This window comes from Silene latifolia, chromosome Y, assembly GCF_048544455.1.
Source record: "Silene latifolia isolate original U9 population chromosome Y, ASM4854445v1, whole genome shotgun sequence".
In the NCBI taxonomy this organism is placed as follows: Eukaryota; Viridiplantae; Streptophyta; class Magnoliopsida; order Caryophyllales; family Caryophyllaceae; genus Silene; species Silene latifolia.
Window position 1 is genome coordinate 416,281,819 of NC_133538.1, and position 20,365 is coordinate 416,302,183.

Below are 20,365 nucleotides of genomic sequence, written 5' to 3' on the forward strand. Positions count from 1 at the left end.
TTTCAGAACATCATTAGTTTATCATAGGATCGAATTTATTAGGGTTCATCACAAAGGTTGAATTTTGATTAATTCATTAGTTTAGAATATTTTTCGTCAATAAAGTTTTCCTTTTGCTTTGGGTTTAATCTTTTCTCTTCAATTCTTTACGGTATTCTTCTGTTCTTTTGTTCAGTTTCGCTGCTTTAATTCGTTCATAGTTATAATTGCTAGTGTATATTTCCCAAAGCCGAATTATCGTTTCATGTTATTTACTTATTTAGTAATTCAATTATGCATTCAATAGCTTTATTCGTTAATCTTATTGTTGTTTTTATCATAGTCATGAGTAGCTAAATTCAACGTGCTAAGATGTAGGGAACCTGTAGTGTAGGCGGCATAATCTTCATAGACCTGAATCGCGCCATGGTCGATCGACTGGCTTACCTGGTCGATCGACCGGCTCACGTGATATTAACCTCGTTTTAATTGATTTAATTGCTTTATTTGACAAATCGAGTGCACGCGACTAGTTAAATACTTAGTAAGTGACTGACCCAATAGATCGAAAAATAAGGGAGGGGCTTAGACTACCAATTAAAATGACTAAACTATGTTATGATCGAAAGATGGGTAAAGTTTAGGCTTTTAAGAATCACTTTTCAGGACGAGAGTCAGTACTAGTGATATTAGGGACCCGTAGCTAGATCGAAAGATGCTACCTGTTAAGATGGACCGAGAGGACTTCTTATTTTCCCATCTTACGTGATTATTTCAGACTTACCTAGGATACTGCCACCGAAACTATAGTGAACCGACCATCTTGGCACCCTTTTAATATTTGTTTTCATCTTATTTCTTTAATCACTCTTTTATTTGTTCTAGTTTAATTTTAATTTTATTTCCTTTAGTTATAGATTCATTCAAATCAAACCCCCCCTCAAAACGTTACTTTAGACTAAAATTAGACAACTATTAATTGCATCGCCTCTCCGTGGTTCGACCCTGACTGCCACTAGCTATAGTAGTAGTTTGGAAATTATAAATTTATCTTTGGTACTCTACGACGGTATCAAATTTTGGCGCCGTTGCTGGGGAGGCAATTGTTTAAATTTTTAGTTGTTTTTATCTTAGTCTTTTTCTTAGTTTAAGGGACATTTGTTCCTTAAACTCTTATCATATTCTACTTGTAATTCCCTCTTATGCGCAGGTCACAGGGTGGTGTATTGAGACCATTAGATCCTGAGATCGAAAGGACTTTGCGTGAGTTGAGACGATCATCTAGAGTATTGCCGACAGAGGAGGAGCTGAGTAATCTCTCCAGTTACTAGGAGAACGAGCTATTTGAGGAGGATCCACCTTCGTCTCCTATTTCTACTTCTTCTGCTGAGACCGTCACATCTCTTGACATAGCTGAAGAGGCAACTATAGCCAGTCACTCCGAGCCGAAACCTGAGAATCTCTATAAGGGATTTGCATTGCCAGCCGAGACGGAGAGAAAATTCGAAGAAAAACCGTCCTACATCAACTTGGTTGAGAGAAACCAATTTGGGGGAGCTGCAAATAAAGATGCAGCTAAGCATATGGAGATATTCATTGACTGTTGTTGTTCCATACCCCCACCAGCAGGTGTGACCCAGGACCAGATCAAAGAGACAATGTTCATATTCTCACTCCGTGATGCTGCTAGGGAGTGGTACCGAGATCTGGATCGAGCTGCCAATGGGATTACTGATTGGAATTCACTGGCCTTAGCGTTCTATAAGAAATATTTCTCTACCTCGAAGACCAATGCAATTAGGGCTCACATCACAAGCTTTAAACAGGGGCCTGATGAAAACTTTCATGAGGCATGGGTCCGTTTTAAGAAGCTGGTGCGATCTATTCTGCACCATGGGTTTGAACAATAGTCCCTGTGTAATCAGTTCTACAATGGGCTTTATGACGATCAGAGAGTTATCCTGGATGCTGCAGCTAATGGTAGATTCAAGGAGAATGTTGGAGAGACAAAGGGATGGAAGATTATTGAAGATATGGCCATCCATAAAGATGAGCATGGGAATTCCAGAGGAAATCAGAGAAGATCAGCTGAATCACCTGCTGTAGCTGCAATAGAGGCCCTTATTGCGAGGTTCGACAAGTTCGATTTTGGGGGATCCTCAAAAGGCGGGATATATAAGGTTAACGCAGTTTCAGACGGTCCCTTTACATGCAAAAGATGTGGAGGAGAGGGACATGTTTCGGAATTTTGTACCAGTTCGAATGAAATATGTGTTGCCTTTCAACATTATAGGCAGACTGATACTTACCCCGATCCCTCCAATGTCTACCCCAATTTGAGATGGACTAACCAGAATGTCCTTAATCCCGGTCCACAGCAGCAGTAGCAGCAGAATTATGTGCCCCCTCATAAGCAGCAGTAGTATCAAAAGCCTCCCTATATGCCTCAGCAGTAACAATTTCAAGGTTCTGACATTTCCGAGTTGAAAAATATGGTTCAGAACTTGTCGGGTCTGCTGCAAAAGGAGTATCTAGCTAGAGAGACTTCTACAAAAATGTTGGAGAGTCAAATTGCCCAACTGGCAAGCAAAAGTGCAACTCGAGCTCCGGGACATTTACCGTCGCAGCCGGATCAAAAAGAGACCCTAAATGCGATCACTTTGAGGAGTGGGTCTACCCTTGATGGGCCCGCTATGGTCGAAGATGTTACCGAAAAAGATGAGGCGGAACCAAGCAGGAAAAAGGTTTTAACGAACAGTAACAAGAAAAAGACGATCAGCAGGTATATTAGTCGATCGACTGACATACCCGGTCGATCGACCAGTCCGCGAAACAGTACATCTTCTGGTCCTGAAGAAGTCAGTCGATCGACTGACCAATATGGTCGATCGACTGAGGATACTGCTAATCGTGAACCTTTTCGTCCTCCAATGCCCGATAACTTGAGGGACCACTTATTTCGGGGTACGATGACTCCGAAATTATTAAGGAAAGATCCAAATGCTGATGGGTCTGTTCCGATTCTAAAGTATGACCCCCTGACGGTCAATGGTTCATTCCTGAGACAGTCTAAAGAAGGTTCGAGCTACAACAAGGACAAAGTAGTGGACTTTCAGCCTAAGTCCACTGACGTCGGTATGAGAGACCTAGAGGAGAGGGCTAAGTTGCTTCTTACAGCCCCTTATCCAGAGAGATTGGTGCCGACAAAGGAACAGGTATCGTTTAACAAATTTGAAAATGTTATTCGTAGTTTAAATGTGCAAGTTCCTTTCCTTGAATTAGTTAATCAAGTGCCTGCTTACACGAAATTTATGAAGCACCTTTTGTCTAAAAAGAAGTCACTTGATACTGTGCAATCTGTCGCACTAACTGAGGAGTCATATTCCTATTTAACTCATATTGCACCTCATAAGTTAGCTGACCCTGGTAGCTTTTCTGTTCCTTGTAATATTGGTACCTTCTCAATTGAGAAGGCATTATGTGACCTAGGAGCTAGCATTAGTGTTATGCCTTTGAGTCTTGCTAAGAAGTTGAAATTGACTAGGTTTGCAGTTACTAACATGACGGTACAAATGGCTGATCGTTCTGCAGTCCAGCCATTAGGAGTCATAGAGGATATTCATGTGCAAATAGGAAAGTTCATTTTCCCAGTTGACTTCGTTGTACTAGATATACCCGAGGATGCTCACATTCCTATCATTTTGGGTAGACCATTTCTGCACACTGCTGGTGCAGTTATAGATGTTGGCTCAGGGACATTGACCTTTAAAGTAGGGAAACAGTCCATTGTTTTTGCCCAGACCGCTAAGAAGAAAGATCCTATGTGGCCAGTCACTTGTAATACGATTTCTGAGAAGAAATCTTATTTTGTGCTTTCTGATATGCCTACCCCTATGCCTGTTTCTGCTATAACACCTCCGCCCCAGATTGGGAGCAAATTAGAGGAATTTCCTTCGGTTTTGACTATTGCAGGAGCTGGCTTGGGGAAGGAAGAGCCGCATGTTGCTCCAATTGTGAAGGAGCCAATCGTTCAAAGAGGCAGTCTAGGATGTCTTAGCTATGGCACATATGAGGAGCCTGATGAGGAGCCAGTCAAAGTGACGGAGTCCGATTTGGACTTCGACGAGCCTGACGAGGTCAGTGATTGGGAAGATGTTGGAGATGCTGATCCGTTGAGTTCTGTGGATATTGAAGTTGCTAGGAGCCCCGCTGAGGAGATGAGCACCGTAGAGGCTACTTCTTGTAGCCAGAAGCCGAGCAAGTGGGCCATTCCGTGGCCATTCTTGATCAACTATTAGTTGATTGAGACTTTTTCAAAACATTTTACTGATTTTGTTAGACTTTTTATTGTTTTTGTGTGCGCGAGACTTCGCTCTAATAAGTTTGCTTACGATTTAAAGATTTTAAGCTATTGCTTTGGGTTTTGCGTAATTTTGGGCGCCTTATTATGTGTATTTGCAGGTTCACAAACCATATTAGCTCAATTTATTGAGTTAATTCGAAGAAATCAGAAACTTACAGCAGGTTTTCTCAGTCGATCGGCTGACCATCTTGGTCGATCGACTGAGCCGTGACACCAGGGGCTTCTGTTCCTGTCATTCTTGGTCGATCGACTGGACTGGATACTATGGTCGATCGACCACTTCCCGCTGTTGTACCTGTTCACGACCATTCCCCTGCTGTGTTTGGTCGACTTGCTGAGTTGAGGGAGTCTTCTCTCCACTTTATTCTCCGATTCATTTCTGTTTTCTTCCGTTTCCGCATTTTGCACATAATTTCGGGTTTTGTAAATTGTTTTCTCGGAATTACGCGCCTTACTTTTGCTTGTTTTCAGGTACTTATGATAGCACTACTGGCTACTGAAACCTCCTAGCTCACGCTGGTTTGGGGAGGTTTCCTTTTGCTGCGCTTAAAGTCTTCTGAGTTTCTCGAGTCACCTTCATGTCTTATTTAGTAAATTTATCGCAAATTCCCGTTTCCCTTTTATTTCATTTTGCACAATGGGGACATTGTGTGATTTGGTTTGGGGAAGGGTTTTGCATTGCATTCACATGTTTTATTGCATTTCTGTTTCACGTTTATTGCACTCCAGTTTGCATTTGTTATTTCATTTCCTATGTACATTCAAAATTCAAAAAAAAAAATTCAAAAATCTCAAAAATTCAAAAATTTGCACGTTTATTTTAGCATATAGGTCGAGTCGGAACGGTAGTATTTCAATGATGACATCGCATTTGCAGCCGTTTATGCCTAAGCCTTGCTAATTGACATGTTATTAGTAGAATCATATGCATAGTCTACGTGTTTTTGTTAGAATTTCTTGCTGAACTTTAAACTTGACTTAAATTATTGGCAAGCTACTTATATTTCTGAGTTTTAGAGCCTATAACTGGTGACATTCATGACCGGTTTATCTAGGAATGTGAGTAGTTACTCCTTATGAGACATGTTATATAAATTTACATAAATATGAACTTAATCTGCTTAATACCTGTATGCATTCGGTTCGTGGTTAGTTGACACATGTGGAAGAGGTCACCCCTTTATTCATTTTGCCCATATGCTCCACACTCCCAAAAATAGCTTTTTTGTCCCGTTACTACATCCTACATTTAGCCTGCCCTTGTCAAGCTAGTAGTATATGTTCTTGGGATTGTTATTTCGTTTTTGGTAGCTAATGTTGGAGCTTGTGTCCTCCAGTGAGTGCGGATAACGTCATTGCACGTACACTTGTACGGACAAGTGGGAGCTTGTTGGGGCTGGTGTCCTCTACAGTTAGTGCAAGGACTTATAAATCTCTAAAAGGATCAAAGGGTATACTTTTGTATTATAATCAGTTGGTCCACGTTTATCAATAACGGTTGGCTTGCTAGATAAGTTTGACGTTATTGTCATACAGATGGCGGTGATCAACTGGTCCCTAAAAGTCACACCTATAGGATACGTTTGAGAGATGTGACGGTATGAAAATACAGTCATGTTGATGCCTAAGTTGACTAAACAGTTAGTCGGAGTTATTGACTAGTAATTAGTCAAACGCGATGTTGAGATAATTATTTAATACGGATTAAATAATAATGGCTAATATGAATTAAGCAATTAATTCGTAAATTGAATATAAACGATTTATATTTAATTAATGTACATTGAATTTATTTAATTATACAATATTGTCTTTGTCGGACGTGTATATTAATATATTAACTGAGTCATGTTACCAGTTGATACGTTAATAACCGATAACCAATGACGATTTATAATTGAAAACCCGTCATATACATTTTAGTAATTTCGAGCTGGACTACGAGTTAAAATAAGGAGGAAGTGAAAGCCTACTCCCTCCCCAAGGCTCTCGGTTTGGCCGAACAAGACAAAAGGAGAGAGCCTCTCTCCTTTTGCCCTAACTGATTCATTTGAAACAAAACTAGGGTTTTGGAAAAATTTCCTCTGAAACCTAGATCTCACATCTAGCAAAACTCACAACAATTCTCTCAATATTGCAAGGCAATTAGAGAATACTTTCTAGCACAAGGGGCATAGTCTCAGACGGTCTTGGGTGCAACGATTAGGAGGAAATCTACTTTGATTTCTGTTCTTAGGCCGCATTCACAAGGACCCGAGGTTGATTCTTATACCTTAATCGTTTCTATTATAATTTCGTTTATGACCATATTCACATGTTAAATTTGCGTTATAATCCTTAATTATAAGGGAATTTTACGGATATTTCCCTACAAGTGGTATCAGAGCGAGGCCACGTAAATTTTTCATGTTGTTTTTCATAAAACGATCTTGAAATGATGATTTTGTGCATTGAAAACCGTGCGGCTTTTTACACGGTTGTTTTTGTTTTCAATTCGGTTTTGCATATTGTTATTTTATACGGAAATTATAGCAATATGTTAAGGCTTTGTCAAATTTGTTATTTTGATTTTATACGTTTTAGATCAAAATCACCATTGGTTTTGTTTTGACAAATGTTTCACGAGGGTTTTAAGTTTTCGTGAGATTTTCTGTCTTGTTTTTGCTCGATCGAGTTCTTGCTTTACTCGATCGACCACTTTTAAACCCTGATCGCTTTCGATCGAGAAGCCCTCGTACTCGATCGAACGATTTGTTGCTTTGATACTAAGTCCTCGATCGACCACCGATTAAATCGATCGAGCACTTCTGTTTAGCACACCTCTCGATCGACTAGCGATTGATCGATCGAGCCCTTTGTTCTTCAATCGAGGACTCTAGTGTCTCGATCGAGGAATTTTAGTTCTGGCAGCGTTTAAAATTTATTTCTTTTGTTTTAAATTTTCTTTTGGCCATAATATGTACATCATACGGATGTTGTACACTCGCTTGATAGTGAAACGGTTCACTCACGTACCATATAGTTATTTTAAAGCGAATTTAAAGTAACGGATTGTAATGGATTAAAATTAAGTTGATAGAAGCAGTTTTGTCACATAATTTTAATCGTTAAAAGGTGGTTTGGATAAATTTAACATAATTACGGAATTATGTCACGAATAAATTTGTTTTAGTTGATGCATTTTATTTATCGTTATTGTTGAATGCCTTGAATGCTTTTAATTACGTATTTATTTTATTTACAAACAGTTGTAACTTAGTGTGGCCTTAGTAGAACGTGTTACCGTAATGATGGAACACGGTCTTGGTTGTATTTTGAGATCTCGCATCTCCGTTTTGGATTTTTCACTTGTAATTACAGTTTTATTTAGAATGTAAATAGGTTTATATTTTGTAAATTTTAATTGTAATTTTGAGAAGACCAAAGATGGAGATCGGATGCTCACTCCCGCTGCATGGACAAAGATGGAACATCAAGACAAGCTTCTCGGGTCCAACGGTGGATTCCAAAGTTGTATTATGTTCTTTTTACTAGGATAGGCCACACTAGGAATTTTTATTTACGTTTTTGCATTCTTTTATTTATTTTATCGTAACGATAGATTGCATCATTTTCCGCCTAAAAACCAAACCACCTAATAATTGCATGAAAACTGACTCATATAGAGGTCACGCGTTAGTTTTCTATGACATTCTTATGTCACACGATCTTTTAAGCCATCACCTAAGTTAATTCATTCACGTAATGCTAGTTATTTGTTCACTTAAAATGAATTAAAACTAAGTTGATGGGATCTTCCTCGTATAACCAAAAATTGAGAATAGTCTTTATAGGTCAAACTCCAATGAATCCCTTCTTCGTCGGTAGGCATAATATGAGCCCTTCTACGTCGGGTAAGTTGGAACTGATTGACTTATTTTATCTCAACACTATGGTCACTCGTACGATCCTGTGATTATGGTGGACTATAGATAGGATTTACGGAAATCTATCGACCAAGAGTTTTTACGGAAGAACTAGCTAAACAGTTGGCTTATCAATTTACGGAAATTGAGTCTTGGGATCACTTGTATTATTCTTGAGGGAGATCAATTATGCAAGTGCAATGAGTCTACACGATTAAAATGAATTTTAAATAGACTTAAATCACCTCGATGAGTTGCTTATTTCGTTTTTGTTTTTCTTTCTTTTTCAGCGTAGATCACGTTTTTTTAAACTGCTAATAACATAATGGCTGGCATCCTCGATGACCCAATGCCAAGTGCCACATTGGACCGTGAGTCCTGGCTTCGGATCTTTATGAATCAGATGAATCAGTCTACTAGACTGAAGAATGATGGATCAAACTTCACGGAATGGGAGGCGGCATTACGAAATGTTGCCACTGCTGACGGGAAGCTCAAGTATCTGACTGAGCCCCTCCCGCCAGCCCCAGGCCCCACGGCTCGAGTTAACGAAGTCTCCAAGTATAGCGACTTCGTCATGGAAGCGGGTGCGATTAAAAACGTACTCATTTTTGCAATGGAATCCAATTTGCAGAAACGTTTCATAGCCCAAGGTGCAAACAAGATTTTCACCACGCTCACTAAGGAATTCTCGAAAGCACCGAGAATCGTGACCTATGAGCATACCACTCGCTTCTTTGATGCGAGACTCCGAAAGAAAGGGCCAACCGGTTAGCCCACACATTCTCAGCATGATTGAGAATGTCGAGAGACTGGAGGCGCTTGATTGTAAAATCAGCGAGAACATCGTGATTGACCGCATGCTTCATTCACTCCACGATGGTTTTGCGCTCTTTAGAGCGAATTACTATATGAATGATTTGAAGAAAAGTCCTCATGAACTACACTCCCTTCTCGTACAGACCGAGAAGGACATGAAGTTCAGTGGGAGCATGAAACAGGATGTTCTCGTTGTGTCAAACAAGGGCAAGGGTAAGGGCAAAGCTCAGGCAGACCTAGCGGTAGGCAAACCGAAGTTTAAGAAGTCGGGATCAGGTAAGAGTGGGCCTGGTGAGTCGAGCAACTCATCAGGCGCGGCAAAGAGCAAGACCGAAAACATGGAATGCCATCACTGCCACAAGACTGGGCATTGGAGGCGTACATGTCCTGTCTATCATGAGGACATAAAAGCAGGTCGCGTTAAACCTGTTGGTATGTCTTCTTCCTCTTCTACTTTTATTCATATGATTGAGATTAACCACGCAAGTTACGGAACTTGGGTACTAGATACTGGTTGTGGTTCTCATCTGTGTAATCATGTGCAGGGGCTCCGAAACATCGAACCCCTCGTAAAGGGTGAGGTGGACCTGCGTGTCGGGAATGGAGCACGAGTGGCTGCCGTCTCGAGGGGAAAATACGTGATCCGGCTTCCTAGCGGATTTGAGTTATTTTTATATAACTGCTATTATGTACCATCTTTCTAAAAACATTATTTCGGTTTACGCACTTGACAAACTTGGTTTTTCATTTGTAATAGAGAATAATACTTGCATTTTCTCATTACACGATATGATTTATGGCAAGGCAGTCTTCATGAACGGAATTTATGTTTTAGATCAGACCACCGAAATATTACACGTAATGAATAAGAAGTTAAAGGTCGGTGACAAAGATCAAACATACCTATGGCACTGCCGTATGGGACACATTAATGAGAAATGCGTAAAACATCTCATAAAGAATGGAGCTATCTCGGCCTTTGATTTTCAATCATTTGGCACGTGTGAATCATGTCTCATCGGTAAGATGACTCGAATTTCCTTCAAAGGTGTTGGAATGCGCGCTGCTGACCTATTAGGACTCATACATACGGATGTGTGTGGACCTATGTCAATCACCGCACGAGAAGGCTATAGGTATTTCATCACTTTCACGGATGATTTAAGTAGATATGGCTATGTCTACTTAATGAAGCACAAAAGTGAATCCTTTGAGAAATTCAAGGAATACCGAGAATCGGGTACGAACCTCGGGTAGAAAGATTAAAACACTGCGCTCAGACCGTGGTGGCGAGTATCTTTCTCACGAGTTTGATCAACACCTCAAAGACTGTGGGATTGCCTTACAGTTAACTCCACCTGGAACACCTCAGTTGAATGGTGTGTCCGAACGGAGAAATCGAACACTACTTGATATGGTTAGATCCATGATGAGTCACACCGTGTTGCCGACTCATTGTGGAGTTATGCTCTTCTCGTCACTGCTCTAATACTTAAATCAAGTCCGTCTAAAGCTGTTGACAAGACTCCATATGAACTATGGAAGGGAACGGTCCCTAACTTGTCCTTTATACGGGTTTGGGGCTGCGAGGCTTATGTCAAGTGGAGACACGAGGATAAGCTCGGCCCGCGATCGGTCAAGACATACTTTATAGGTTATCCTAAAGGAACACTTGGTCATTACTTTTATTCGCCAACCGAACAACGTGTTTTTGTTGCGACTAGTGCGACATTCTTAGAGAAGGAATTTCTCGAGAATGCAAAGAGTGATAGAACCTTCGACCTGTCGGAGATTCCAGAACCAAATACCGAGCAACCATTGGAGGAACCAATTCCTTCAATCCCGGCTGCGGTTAATATTCCTGAGGAACCTAGGAGGTCGGGAAGAGTCTCTATTCCTCCGGACAGATACATTGGTATGGTCGAGGAACATGATATAGATGACATTCTACTCCTAACGAGTAGTGAACCCACAACCTATAAAGGTGCCATGACTAGTTCCGACTCAAAGCTATGGCTTGAGGCCATGCAATCCAAGATGGACTCCATGTATGAGAACAACGTATGGGATCTTGTTGACTTACCCGCTAAGGTTCGTCCCCTTCAATGCAAATGGCTTTACAAGATAAAGCATTCAGTGGAAGGTCAACAAGATATCTATAAAGCACGACTAGTTGCTAAAGGTTTCACCCAAGTGCCAGGTTTGCACTACGATGAAATTTTTGCACCCATAGTCATGCTGCGTTCCATTCGGATTATCTTAGCGATTGCCGCTTTTCATGACTATGAAATTTGGCAGATGGATGTGAAAAACGCCTTCTTAAACGGTTATTTGGAGGAAGAGTTGTACATGGTACAACCCGAAGGTTTCATCGATCCAAAACATCCTAAGAAAGTGTGCAAGCTTAAGCGTTCCATTTATGGACTTAAGCAAGCATCAAGGAGTTGGAATCATCGCTTCGACCAAGTGATAAAAGAAAATGGATTTACTCGATCGGTCGAGGAACCATGTCTATATATCAAGTCGAGTGGGAGCAAGATTGTCTTCCTAATATTGTATGTTGACGACATACTCCTGATTGGGAATGACATACCTCTCTTAACTTCGGTAAAAGTATGGTTGAAGAACCATTTCCAGATGAAAGATCTGGGTGAGGCACAAAGAATTTTGGGCATCCGTATCTATCGAGATAGATCACGTCGGATGTTATCTCTCAGTCAGGAGTCTTACATAGACAAGATCCTAGAGAGATTCAGCATGACTAACTCCAAAAAGGGGTTCCTTCCTATGGCTCCAGGGGTGCATTTGAGCAAGTCTCGGGCACCGGAGACACAGAAGAGAAAGAGCGCATGACACGGATTCCTTTTGCCTCGGCTATAGGATCAATCATGTATGCCATGATATGCACACGTCCGGACGTGGCATATGCATTGAGTCTGACAAGTCGATTCCAACAAAGATCCGGTGAATCACATTGGATGGCTATCAAGAACATTCTTAAGTACCTACGGAGGACTAAAGATTGGGCATTGACTTATGGAGGCGATCAAAAGCTATGCGCAACCGATTCTGTGAGATGCTAGCTTCCAAACGGATCGAGATAACTCGAAATCTCGATCTGGATTCGTTTTTACTCTTAATGGCACCGCATCACCGGAAGAGTTCCAAACAAAGTGTTACAGCAGATTCTACGACTGAGTCCGAGTACTATGCCGCGTCTGAAGCTGCAAAGGAAGCGATATGGATGCGTCAATTCTTACAAGGACTATCTGTAGTGCCTAGTTCGAATGACCCGATCACTATCTATTGCGACAATAGAGGTGCCATCTTCCAGGCTAAGGAGCCCAAGTCTAGCAACAAGTCTAGGCTTGTACAACGGAAAGCTCATCTAATCCGAGATTACGTGGAGCAAAAGGAGGTAGTGATAGAAAAGATTGCTACAGATGATAATATAGCAGATCCTCTCACTAAACCAATACGACAAGATAAGCATGAAGGGCATGTTAATTCCATGGGAATTAAACGTGTTCCTGAGTTGTAGTACTCTTTTATGGATTAGATTCATTCTCGTTTGTACTCCATACGACATCATCGTTTTGATATTTATATATTTTGTTTTTCATGTGGATTTGTACGATAATTTTGAACACCACAAAGTGAACTGAACAAACATTATATTTTTGGTCCTTAATTGCCCACGTGAGCTGATAACTCAAGGTAATTATTTTGTGACGTTGGTTGATGGTGGGTTCAACGAGCCATAAGTCAAAAGGTTGACCGACCAATCACGAGAGGCGATTTATACGGATATCTCGTAGGACACGATTGTGACATCGACGTGGAGTCCTAAATGTTTTATAACATTCGGTGCCAGGTCGTGGATAGGACCTCCATGGTGATCCTAAGAGTCGATTCTTTTGACTATCGACTGTCTCTTGAGATTAAGGCAGATTTTGGGTGACTTTGGTTTCTTTCTCACGGTCATCCGTAACAGGGGGCCATGTAGATTTTTTCTGGGTCATTTCATGCTGTGCTTAGTTCGGAAGGAGTCGAGTTGAAGGAAATATTCAGCCTTTATCGGTACTCGATATTTCTCGGGGCCACTCGAGGAGTCAGAATCGAAATGCATGGCCATGCTCGGATACGGATTCGTTTTATCGGTTAAGTTACTCTCTAGTCGGGGAAACCACTCTAGATACAGATCGATTGTAAAATACGACCTTTGCGGATCCGGATCTGCAAATTGTTTTACATTGAGTGGGAGAAATTTTAAATGAATATGAGAATCGGTTATCGCACATACACTTTTACGGACAAGTGGGAGTTTGTTGGAGCTTGTGTCCTCCAGTGAGTGCGGATAACGTCATTGCACGTACACTTGTACGGACAAGTGGGAGCTTGTTGGGGCTGTGTCCTCTACGATTAGTGCAAGGACTTATAAATCTCTAAAAGGATCAAAGGGTATACTTTTGTATTATAATCAGTTGGTCCACGTTTATCAATAACGGTTGGCTTGCTAGATAAGTTTGACGTTATTGTCATACAGATGGCGGTGATCAACTGGTCCCTAAAAGTCACACCTATAGGATACGTTTGAGAGATGTGACGGTATGAAAATACAGTCATGTTGATGCCTAACTTGACTAAACAGTTAGTCGGAGTTATTGACTAGTAATTAGTCAAACGCGATGTTGAGATAATTATTTAATACGGATTAAATAATAATGGCTAATATGAATTAAGCAATTAATTCGTAAATTGAATATAAACGATTTATATTTAATTAATGTACATTGAATTTATTTAATTATACAATATTGTCTTTGTCGGACGTGTATATTAATATATTAACTGAGTCATGTTACCAGTTGATACGTTAATAACCGATAACCAATGACGATTTATAATTGAAAACCCGTCATATACATTTTTGTAATTTTGAGCTGGACTACGAGTTAAAATAAGGAGGAAGTGAAAGCCTACTCCCTCCCCTGGGCTCTCGGTTTGGCCGAACAAGACAAAAGGAGAGAGCCTCTCTCCTTTTGCCCTGACTGATTCATTTGAAACAAAACTATGGTTTTGGAAAAATTTCCTCTGAAAACTAGATCTCACATCTAGCAAAACTCACAACAATTCTCTCAATATTGCAAGGCAATTAGAGAATACTTTCTAGCACAAGGGGCATAGTCTCAGACGGTCTTGGGTGCAACGATTAGGAGGAAATCTACTTTGATTTCTGTTCTTAGGCCGCATTCACAAGGACCCGAGGTTGATTCTTATACCTTAATCGTTTCTATTATAATTTCGTTTATGACCATATTCACATGTTAAATTTGCGTTATAATCCTTAATTATAAGGGAATTTTACGGATATTTCCCTACAGCTAATGCTCTTTATGAGAATGGTGTTGGAAGATGAAAAGGCCAAGGGAAGAAAGAGAAAAAAAAAAAAGAAAAAAAAACGAAGTAAGTTTGATTTATGGTCGGTCGACTGGACTCATTGGTCGATCGACTGAAGCCCGAGAAAAGTCAAAATCGCATAATTCAAAGTCTTGTTAAATGGCGATTTTTGCTCCCATGTTATATTTGTATCTTATGGGGAGTTGACTAATTGTGGAAATTGTGAGATTCGTGCTTACTATTAGCACCGTTTCGATTGAAATCTTGAGCAAGAAGTTGGATGTTATTATAATTTGGTTCCCTTAGTTACTAGCTGGACTTTTAACTCTGTTTTTATCCAAATTTATCTTAGCCCTTCCTGCCCATACCTCACATATCCATATTTACCTCGGCATGTGTCATGGTCATTTGTTTGGTTGGAATACATATGTACGATTGTAGAGATTATTTTCACATTAGATTGCAGGCATGTTCTTATGGGTCGTAGTTACGTGAGAGTCTTTACAAAATTACTTCTTTCTATCTTTACATATATTCACCTGTGCTTATGTGTGATATGAGCGACCCGTGAGAGTCCAATATGATAAGTCTCTATAGTTGACGGTTCAGCAGTTTTTGACGACTAAATAACTCGTTTGCATGATTCATATCGCTAATTGATTGTTAGTTGCTGCATTAAACTGGTATAGGCTTTACAGTTTGCATTTCGCTCTGAAATTGAACTCGTTCCATTAGGTCCTAAGATCGAGTCTAGTTCTTGCTTGGGGACAAGAAAGGGTTTGGTTTGGGGAAGTTTGATGCGTGTCTAAAATATGATGTTTTACACCCTATTTTACACGCATTTCAGAGCTCATTTGTGTAGTTTATGCTACTATTTTCCATATTTCCGTCTACTTTCGTGTTTTTGTATAATATTGCAGAAATGTGAAGAATCCAGCAGAAATCGAGCCGAATTCGTCCCCGAGTACTTGGCGTATTATTTGACATGAAGTATTTACTCAAGAAATGAACTTGGTGCACATTGCAAGGCCTAGAAATAGATTTATGGAGAATTTAGAAGTGGACTACCAGCTACAGTGGTCTATAGACTGACCTACATGGTCTATAGACTGTCAGAATGCTGAACATAAGTCTGCAGGAAAGAGGAGTGGTCGATCGGCTGATGCCTTAAGTCGATCGACCAGAGCACGATTGCAAAAGCTTCTGTGTAGCGCACCTCAGTCGATCGACCGGTCCCAGTGGTCGATCGACCACACCGTAATTCTGACGCAAACTTGGAAAACGAGAAAGCCCAATGTTATTAGGTTTTAGAAATAAGTTACGTAAGACTTCTATATAAAGTAACCTGATGTTTTCAGAACATCATCAGTTTATCATAGGATCGAATTTATTAGGGTTCATCACAAAGGTTGAATTTTGATTAATTCATTAGTTTAGAATATTTTCCGTCAATAAAGTTTTGCTTTTGCTTTGGGTTTAATCTTTTCTCTTCAATTCTTTACGGTATTCTTCTGTTCTTTTGTTCAGTTTCGCTGCTTTAATTCGTTCATAGTTATAATTTCTAGTGTAGATTTCCCAAAGCCGAATTATCGTTTCATGTTATTTACTTATTTAGTAATTCAATTATGTATTCAATAGCTTTATTCGTTAATCTTATTGTTGTTTTTATCATAGTCATGAGTAGCTAAATTCAGCGTGCTAAGATGTAGGGAACCTGTAGTGTAGGCGGCATAATCTTCGTAGACCTGAATCGCGCCATGGTCCATCGACTGGCTTACCTGGTCGATCGACCGGCTCACGTGATATTAACCTCGTTTTAATTGATTTAATTGCTTTATTTGACAAATCGAGTGCACGCGACTAGTTGAATACTTAGTAAGTGACTGACCCATTAGATCGAAAGATAAGGGAGGGGATTAGACTACCAATTAAAACGACTAAACTATGCTATGATCGAAAGGGGTAAAGTTTAGGCTTTTAAGAATCACTTTTCATGACGAGAGTCAGTACTAGTGATATTAGGGACCCGTAGCTAGATCGAAAGATGCTACCTGTTAAGATGGACCGAGAGGACTTCTTATTTTCCCGTCTTACGTGATTATTTCAGACTTACCTAGGATACTGACGCCGAAACTATAGTGAACCGACCATCTTGGCACCCTTTTAATATTTGTTTTCATATTATTTCTTTAATCACTCTTTTATTTGTTCTAGTTTAATTTTAATTTTATTTCATTTAGTTATAGATTCATTCAAATCAAACCCCCCCCTCAAAACCGTTACTTTAGACTAAAATTAGACAACTATTAATTGCATCGCCTCTCCGTGGTTCGACCCTGACTGCCACTAGCTATAGTAGTAGTTTGGAAATTATAAATTTATCTTTGGTACTCTACGACGGTATCAACCACCTTATGTGAAAGTCCCTTATGCCATGGAACAGTAGGACTGCGAGGTCTAAACCAGTTATAAGCAGCTGTGACACTGAACTTATCACCAAAACACCAGCTTTGGAGAAGTGTCCTAGCAGCTGAAGGGGAGCCAGTAGCAGCCAGCAAGTCATCCTTAACATTGATAATACTCCTAAAACTTTCACTAAATCTACCCTGAGTAGTGGTGTCCCAAACAGAACAATTGGAAAGATTATAAGCATTGTGCCAAGCACTCCATAGTCCCTGAGGAGGTTGCTCAATCAGCCATAACCACTTAGAAATAAGAGCTTTGTTCCATGAAAGAAGCTCCTTAACACAAAATCCTCCTTCAGCTAAGGGAGAGCAGATACTAGACCAGCTTTTAGCAACCATCCTCCTGTCAGTATTTTTTATATTCTAGAAGAAATTTTTGCACAGTTTGTTGATAGTTTTAAGCACACTCTTGGGGAGCAATGCACTGGTACACCAAAAATTTTCAAGTCCAAAAACTACAGTGTTAAGGAGTTGAAGTCTACCTGCATAGGATAGGAATTTGGAAGACCAGTGCTGAATGGATGCTTGAATTTTGTTAATGAGAATTCCATACATATCCACAAAGGTGTGGGCAATATTCAAGGGTAATCCAAGGTATCTGAAAGGAAAATATCCTTCAGAGAAACCAGAAGTGTGCAATATTTGAGTCTTGATGCTAGGATGGACTCCACCAAAGTAAATTTCAGTTTTATCCACATTTGGATGAAGCCCATACCAGTGGGAAAAATTAGTAAGAGCAGTAGAAACAGCCTGAACAGATGGCACATCACCCCTGATAAAAACCATAAGATCATCTACAAAGATGAGATGAGTAAGCCCCACTTTTGAGCATTTAGGATGGAGAGAAACCAGAGGTTGAGACTTGAGACATCTCAAGTATCTAGATAAGATCTCTATACTTAAGACAAAGATGTAGGGGGAGAGTGGATCACCTTGTCTGATCCCACTTTTACCCTGAAAAAAACCATGGACAGGGTCATTAAGCTTAATAGAGAACCAGGAGCTAGTGAGGCATCCCATGATCTAGTTGATGAATTTCTTGGGAAAGTTTAAGACAGTCAGCATATTCTCTATAAATAACCACTCTAGGGAATCAAAAGCTTTTCTAATATCCACTTTTATCAAGCATCTAGGAGTTAGATACTTTCTCCCATACCCCTTAACCAAGGATTGGGAGAGCATAATATTTTCGTGAATATTTCTTCCTTGCACAAGTTGCTTGCTCAAGCCCTACTAAATAAGAGAGCATTGTGCTAAGCCTAGTAAAAATGACTTTTCTGACAGTCTTGTAGAAAGTATTACAGTATGAGAGTGGTCCGAAATCCATAACAGTAAAGCTAACCTTCTTCTTTGGGATAAGAGCAATCAAGGTAGAATTGGCTTGCTTACTCATTCTACCAGTGGAGAAGAAGGAGTGCACAGCTTTACATAAGGTGTCCCCAATGAGATTCCAACTGTGTTTAAAGAATGCAGAGGAAAAACCATCAGGGCCAGGACTCTTATCAGAGCCAATGGTAAAGAGGGCAGTTCGAATCTCTTCATATGTAATAGGGAGAATCAATTTTGCAGCATCCTCACTTGAAACAACTGGACTTTGTTGGATGAACACCTTATCCAAAGAGAAGACAGATGAACTCTCACCAAGAAGACTTTGATAATAGTCCACAAAACCAGCAGCAACATTATCTAATCCAAGCCTATCAGTTCCATGCCTATCCTTGATCTGTCCAATAATTTGCTGCTGTTTCCTCTCCGGATTTTAGCATATAAGAATTTTGAAGATCAATCATCATGGATGATATTATGAACCTTGGCTTGTTGTTGACATATACTCTTGTCAATGCGTTTTAAATTTGCAGTAGAGGGACAAGAATTCTTTTTCTTTTAAGATAAGACTAGGAGAAAGAAGATCAGCTTGCAAATCCAACTGACATTTTTTAAGCTCTTTCTTCAAACCCTGAACATTAAGAGAGATACTATTGTAGTGCTCTTTATGCAGTAGCTTAAGATCAGTTCTAACATTCTTCAGTTTAGCAAATAGTATATAAGTAGAGGAGCCAGAAACTGGAACAGTTCAAGCTTCCTGAACAATGCTATCATAGTTAGGATGATCTATCCAGCAGTTAAAAAAACTAAACCTGGAGCATCTGTGTTGATCTTTAAAAACAGTAACCACCACTGGAGAGTGATCAGACACTCCAGGATCAAGGAAGCTGGCAGAACAAACAGGGAACTGTTTCAACCAATGAACATTAGCCATAGCTCTGTCTAGCTTGGTCCAGACTCTAGAATCAATGTGCTGCTTGTTAGTCCAAGTAAACTCACAACCATTACTATTAAGATCCTTTAACTCACAGTTATAGAGACAAAAATTAAAATCCATAATATCAGCTAAATCAGAGAGGGTACCACCAATTTTCTCAGTGACATCCCTAATGACATTGAAATCTCCCAAAAGCAACCATTTATCAACCATAGGCTTTAGGATATTCAAATGAGCCCAGAGTCCATCTCTCTCCTTGGCATCATTACTAGCATAAAGTATAGTGATATGGAAACAGTGGAAAGAAACATTATGGAGTACCTCACAGTGTATAAACTGAGAGTGAACTAAAAGGGGGGGTGAAAATAATAGTAGAAGCATTCTACAGCAACAAAATTCTGCCATTATAGTGACAATCAAGATTTCATAAAGAACCTAATGAACTAAAGTAAGAGCTAATAATCCTACCATAAGTTTTCCTCTTTATTTTGGTTTCAAGAACAACCAAAATATCAAGCTTATTAGTCCACAAGAAATCTTTAATTTCTTGCAACTTGAGGGGGTCATTGCACCCTCTAATATTCCAAGAAGATACTCTCATTGACCACCTCTATCAAAAGGACTTTCAACCCCTATTTGCTCAACCAACAGAGTCTGGAAGAGCAATATGTCAGTACCTATGTGAGTATCAGTCTGGCTGACAGCCACCTAAGAGCTATTAGAGTGAATAAGGCCTTCTACCAAGCAGTTGTTATCAGTAATGTGCTCCTGCACTTCAGAACTAGTGGGAGCATCCAAGGGAGTAGGAGAAACTATTGTTGACTCAGATAAATCCCTTATCTTCATGGCTATTTGAGGGTGATTTACATCATCTATCTTGTTGCATACTGAGTGCAGTGCAGAAGTCAAAGAAAAGGATTCAGAATCAGAGGTCTGGTGAGAAGAGCCGAGCATCATGCATTCTGAGCTCTGCATCCGACACTGTGAATCTGAATGCAACTTCAGTGATTCTGAGGTACCACCTAGCAAGAAAGGTAAAGGGGATACAAGATCCTTAACAGAGATGTGCTCTTGAACTGAGAGAACTAGGTTAGGTTCAGAAGGGTATGCATGGAAGAGCTCACCTTCCTGCATGGGAGCAAGAGAAGCAAAAGAGTTGGCAATGGGAATA

At 40.0% G+C, this 20,365-nt stretch overlaps 1 protein-coding gene across 1 annotated transcript; it reads right to left on the reverse strand.

The window, feature by feature from the left end:
* Positions 1–15,460: 15,460 nt before the first annotated feature.
* Positions 15,461–19,599, reverse strand: LOC141632400 (uncharacterized). Its single transcript, XM_074444950.1, has 5 exons — positions 19,070–19,599; positions 18,274–18,679; positions 17,365–17,885; positions 16,878–17,274; positions 15,461–15,496 (listed from the first exon to the last, which is right to left on the reverse strand). The coding sequence occupies exons 1-5, from the start codon at positions 19,597–19,599 to the stop codon at positions 15,461–15,463; spliced, it is 1,890 nt and encodes a 629-aa protein (XP_074301051.1).
* Positions 19,600–20,365: the final 766 nt, after the last annotated feature.

What these genes read in the sequence shown, in the direction of transcription:
- LOC141632400 (XM_074444950.1), bottom strand. Translation starts at nt 19,599, where the DNA reads ATGGCAGAATTTTGTTGCTGTAGAATGCTTCTACTATTATTTTCACCC. An exon ending in TTTGGACTTGAAAATTTTTG is followed by an intron (nt 17,275 to 17,364) that starts GTGTACCAGTGC and finishes AAATACTGACAG; the next exon opens with GAGGATGGTTGCTAAAAGCT. An exon ending in ATAAGGGACTTTCACATAAG is followed by an intron (nt 15,497 to 16,877) that starts GTGGTTGATACC and finishes ATCTATTTCTAG; the next exon opens with GCCTTGCAATGTGCACCAAG.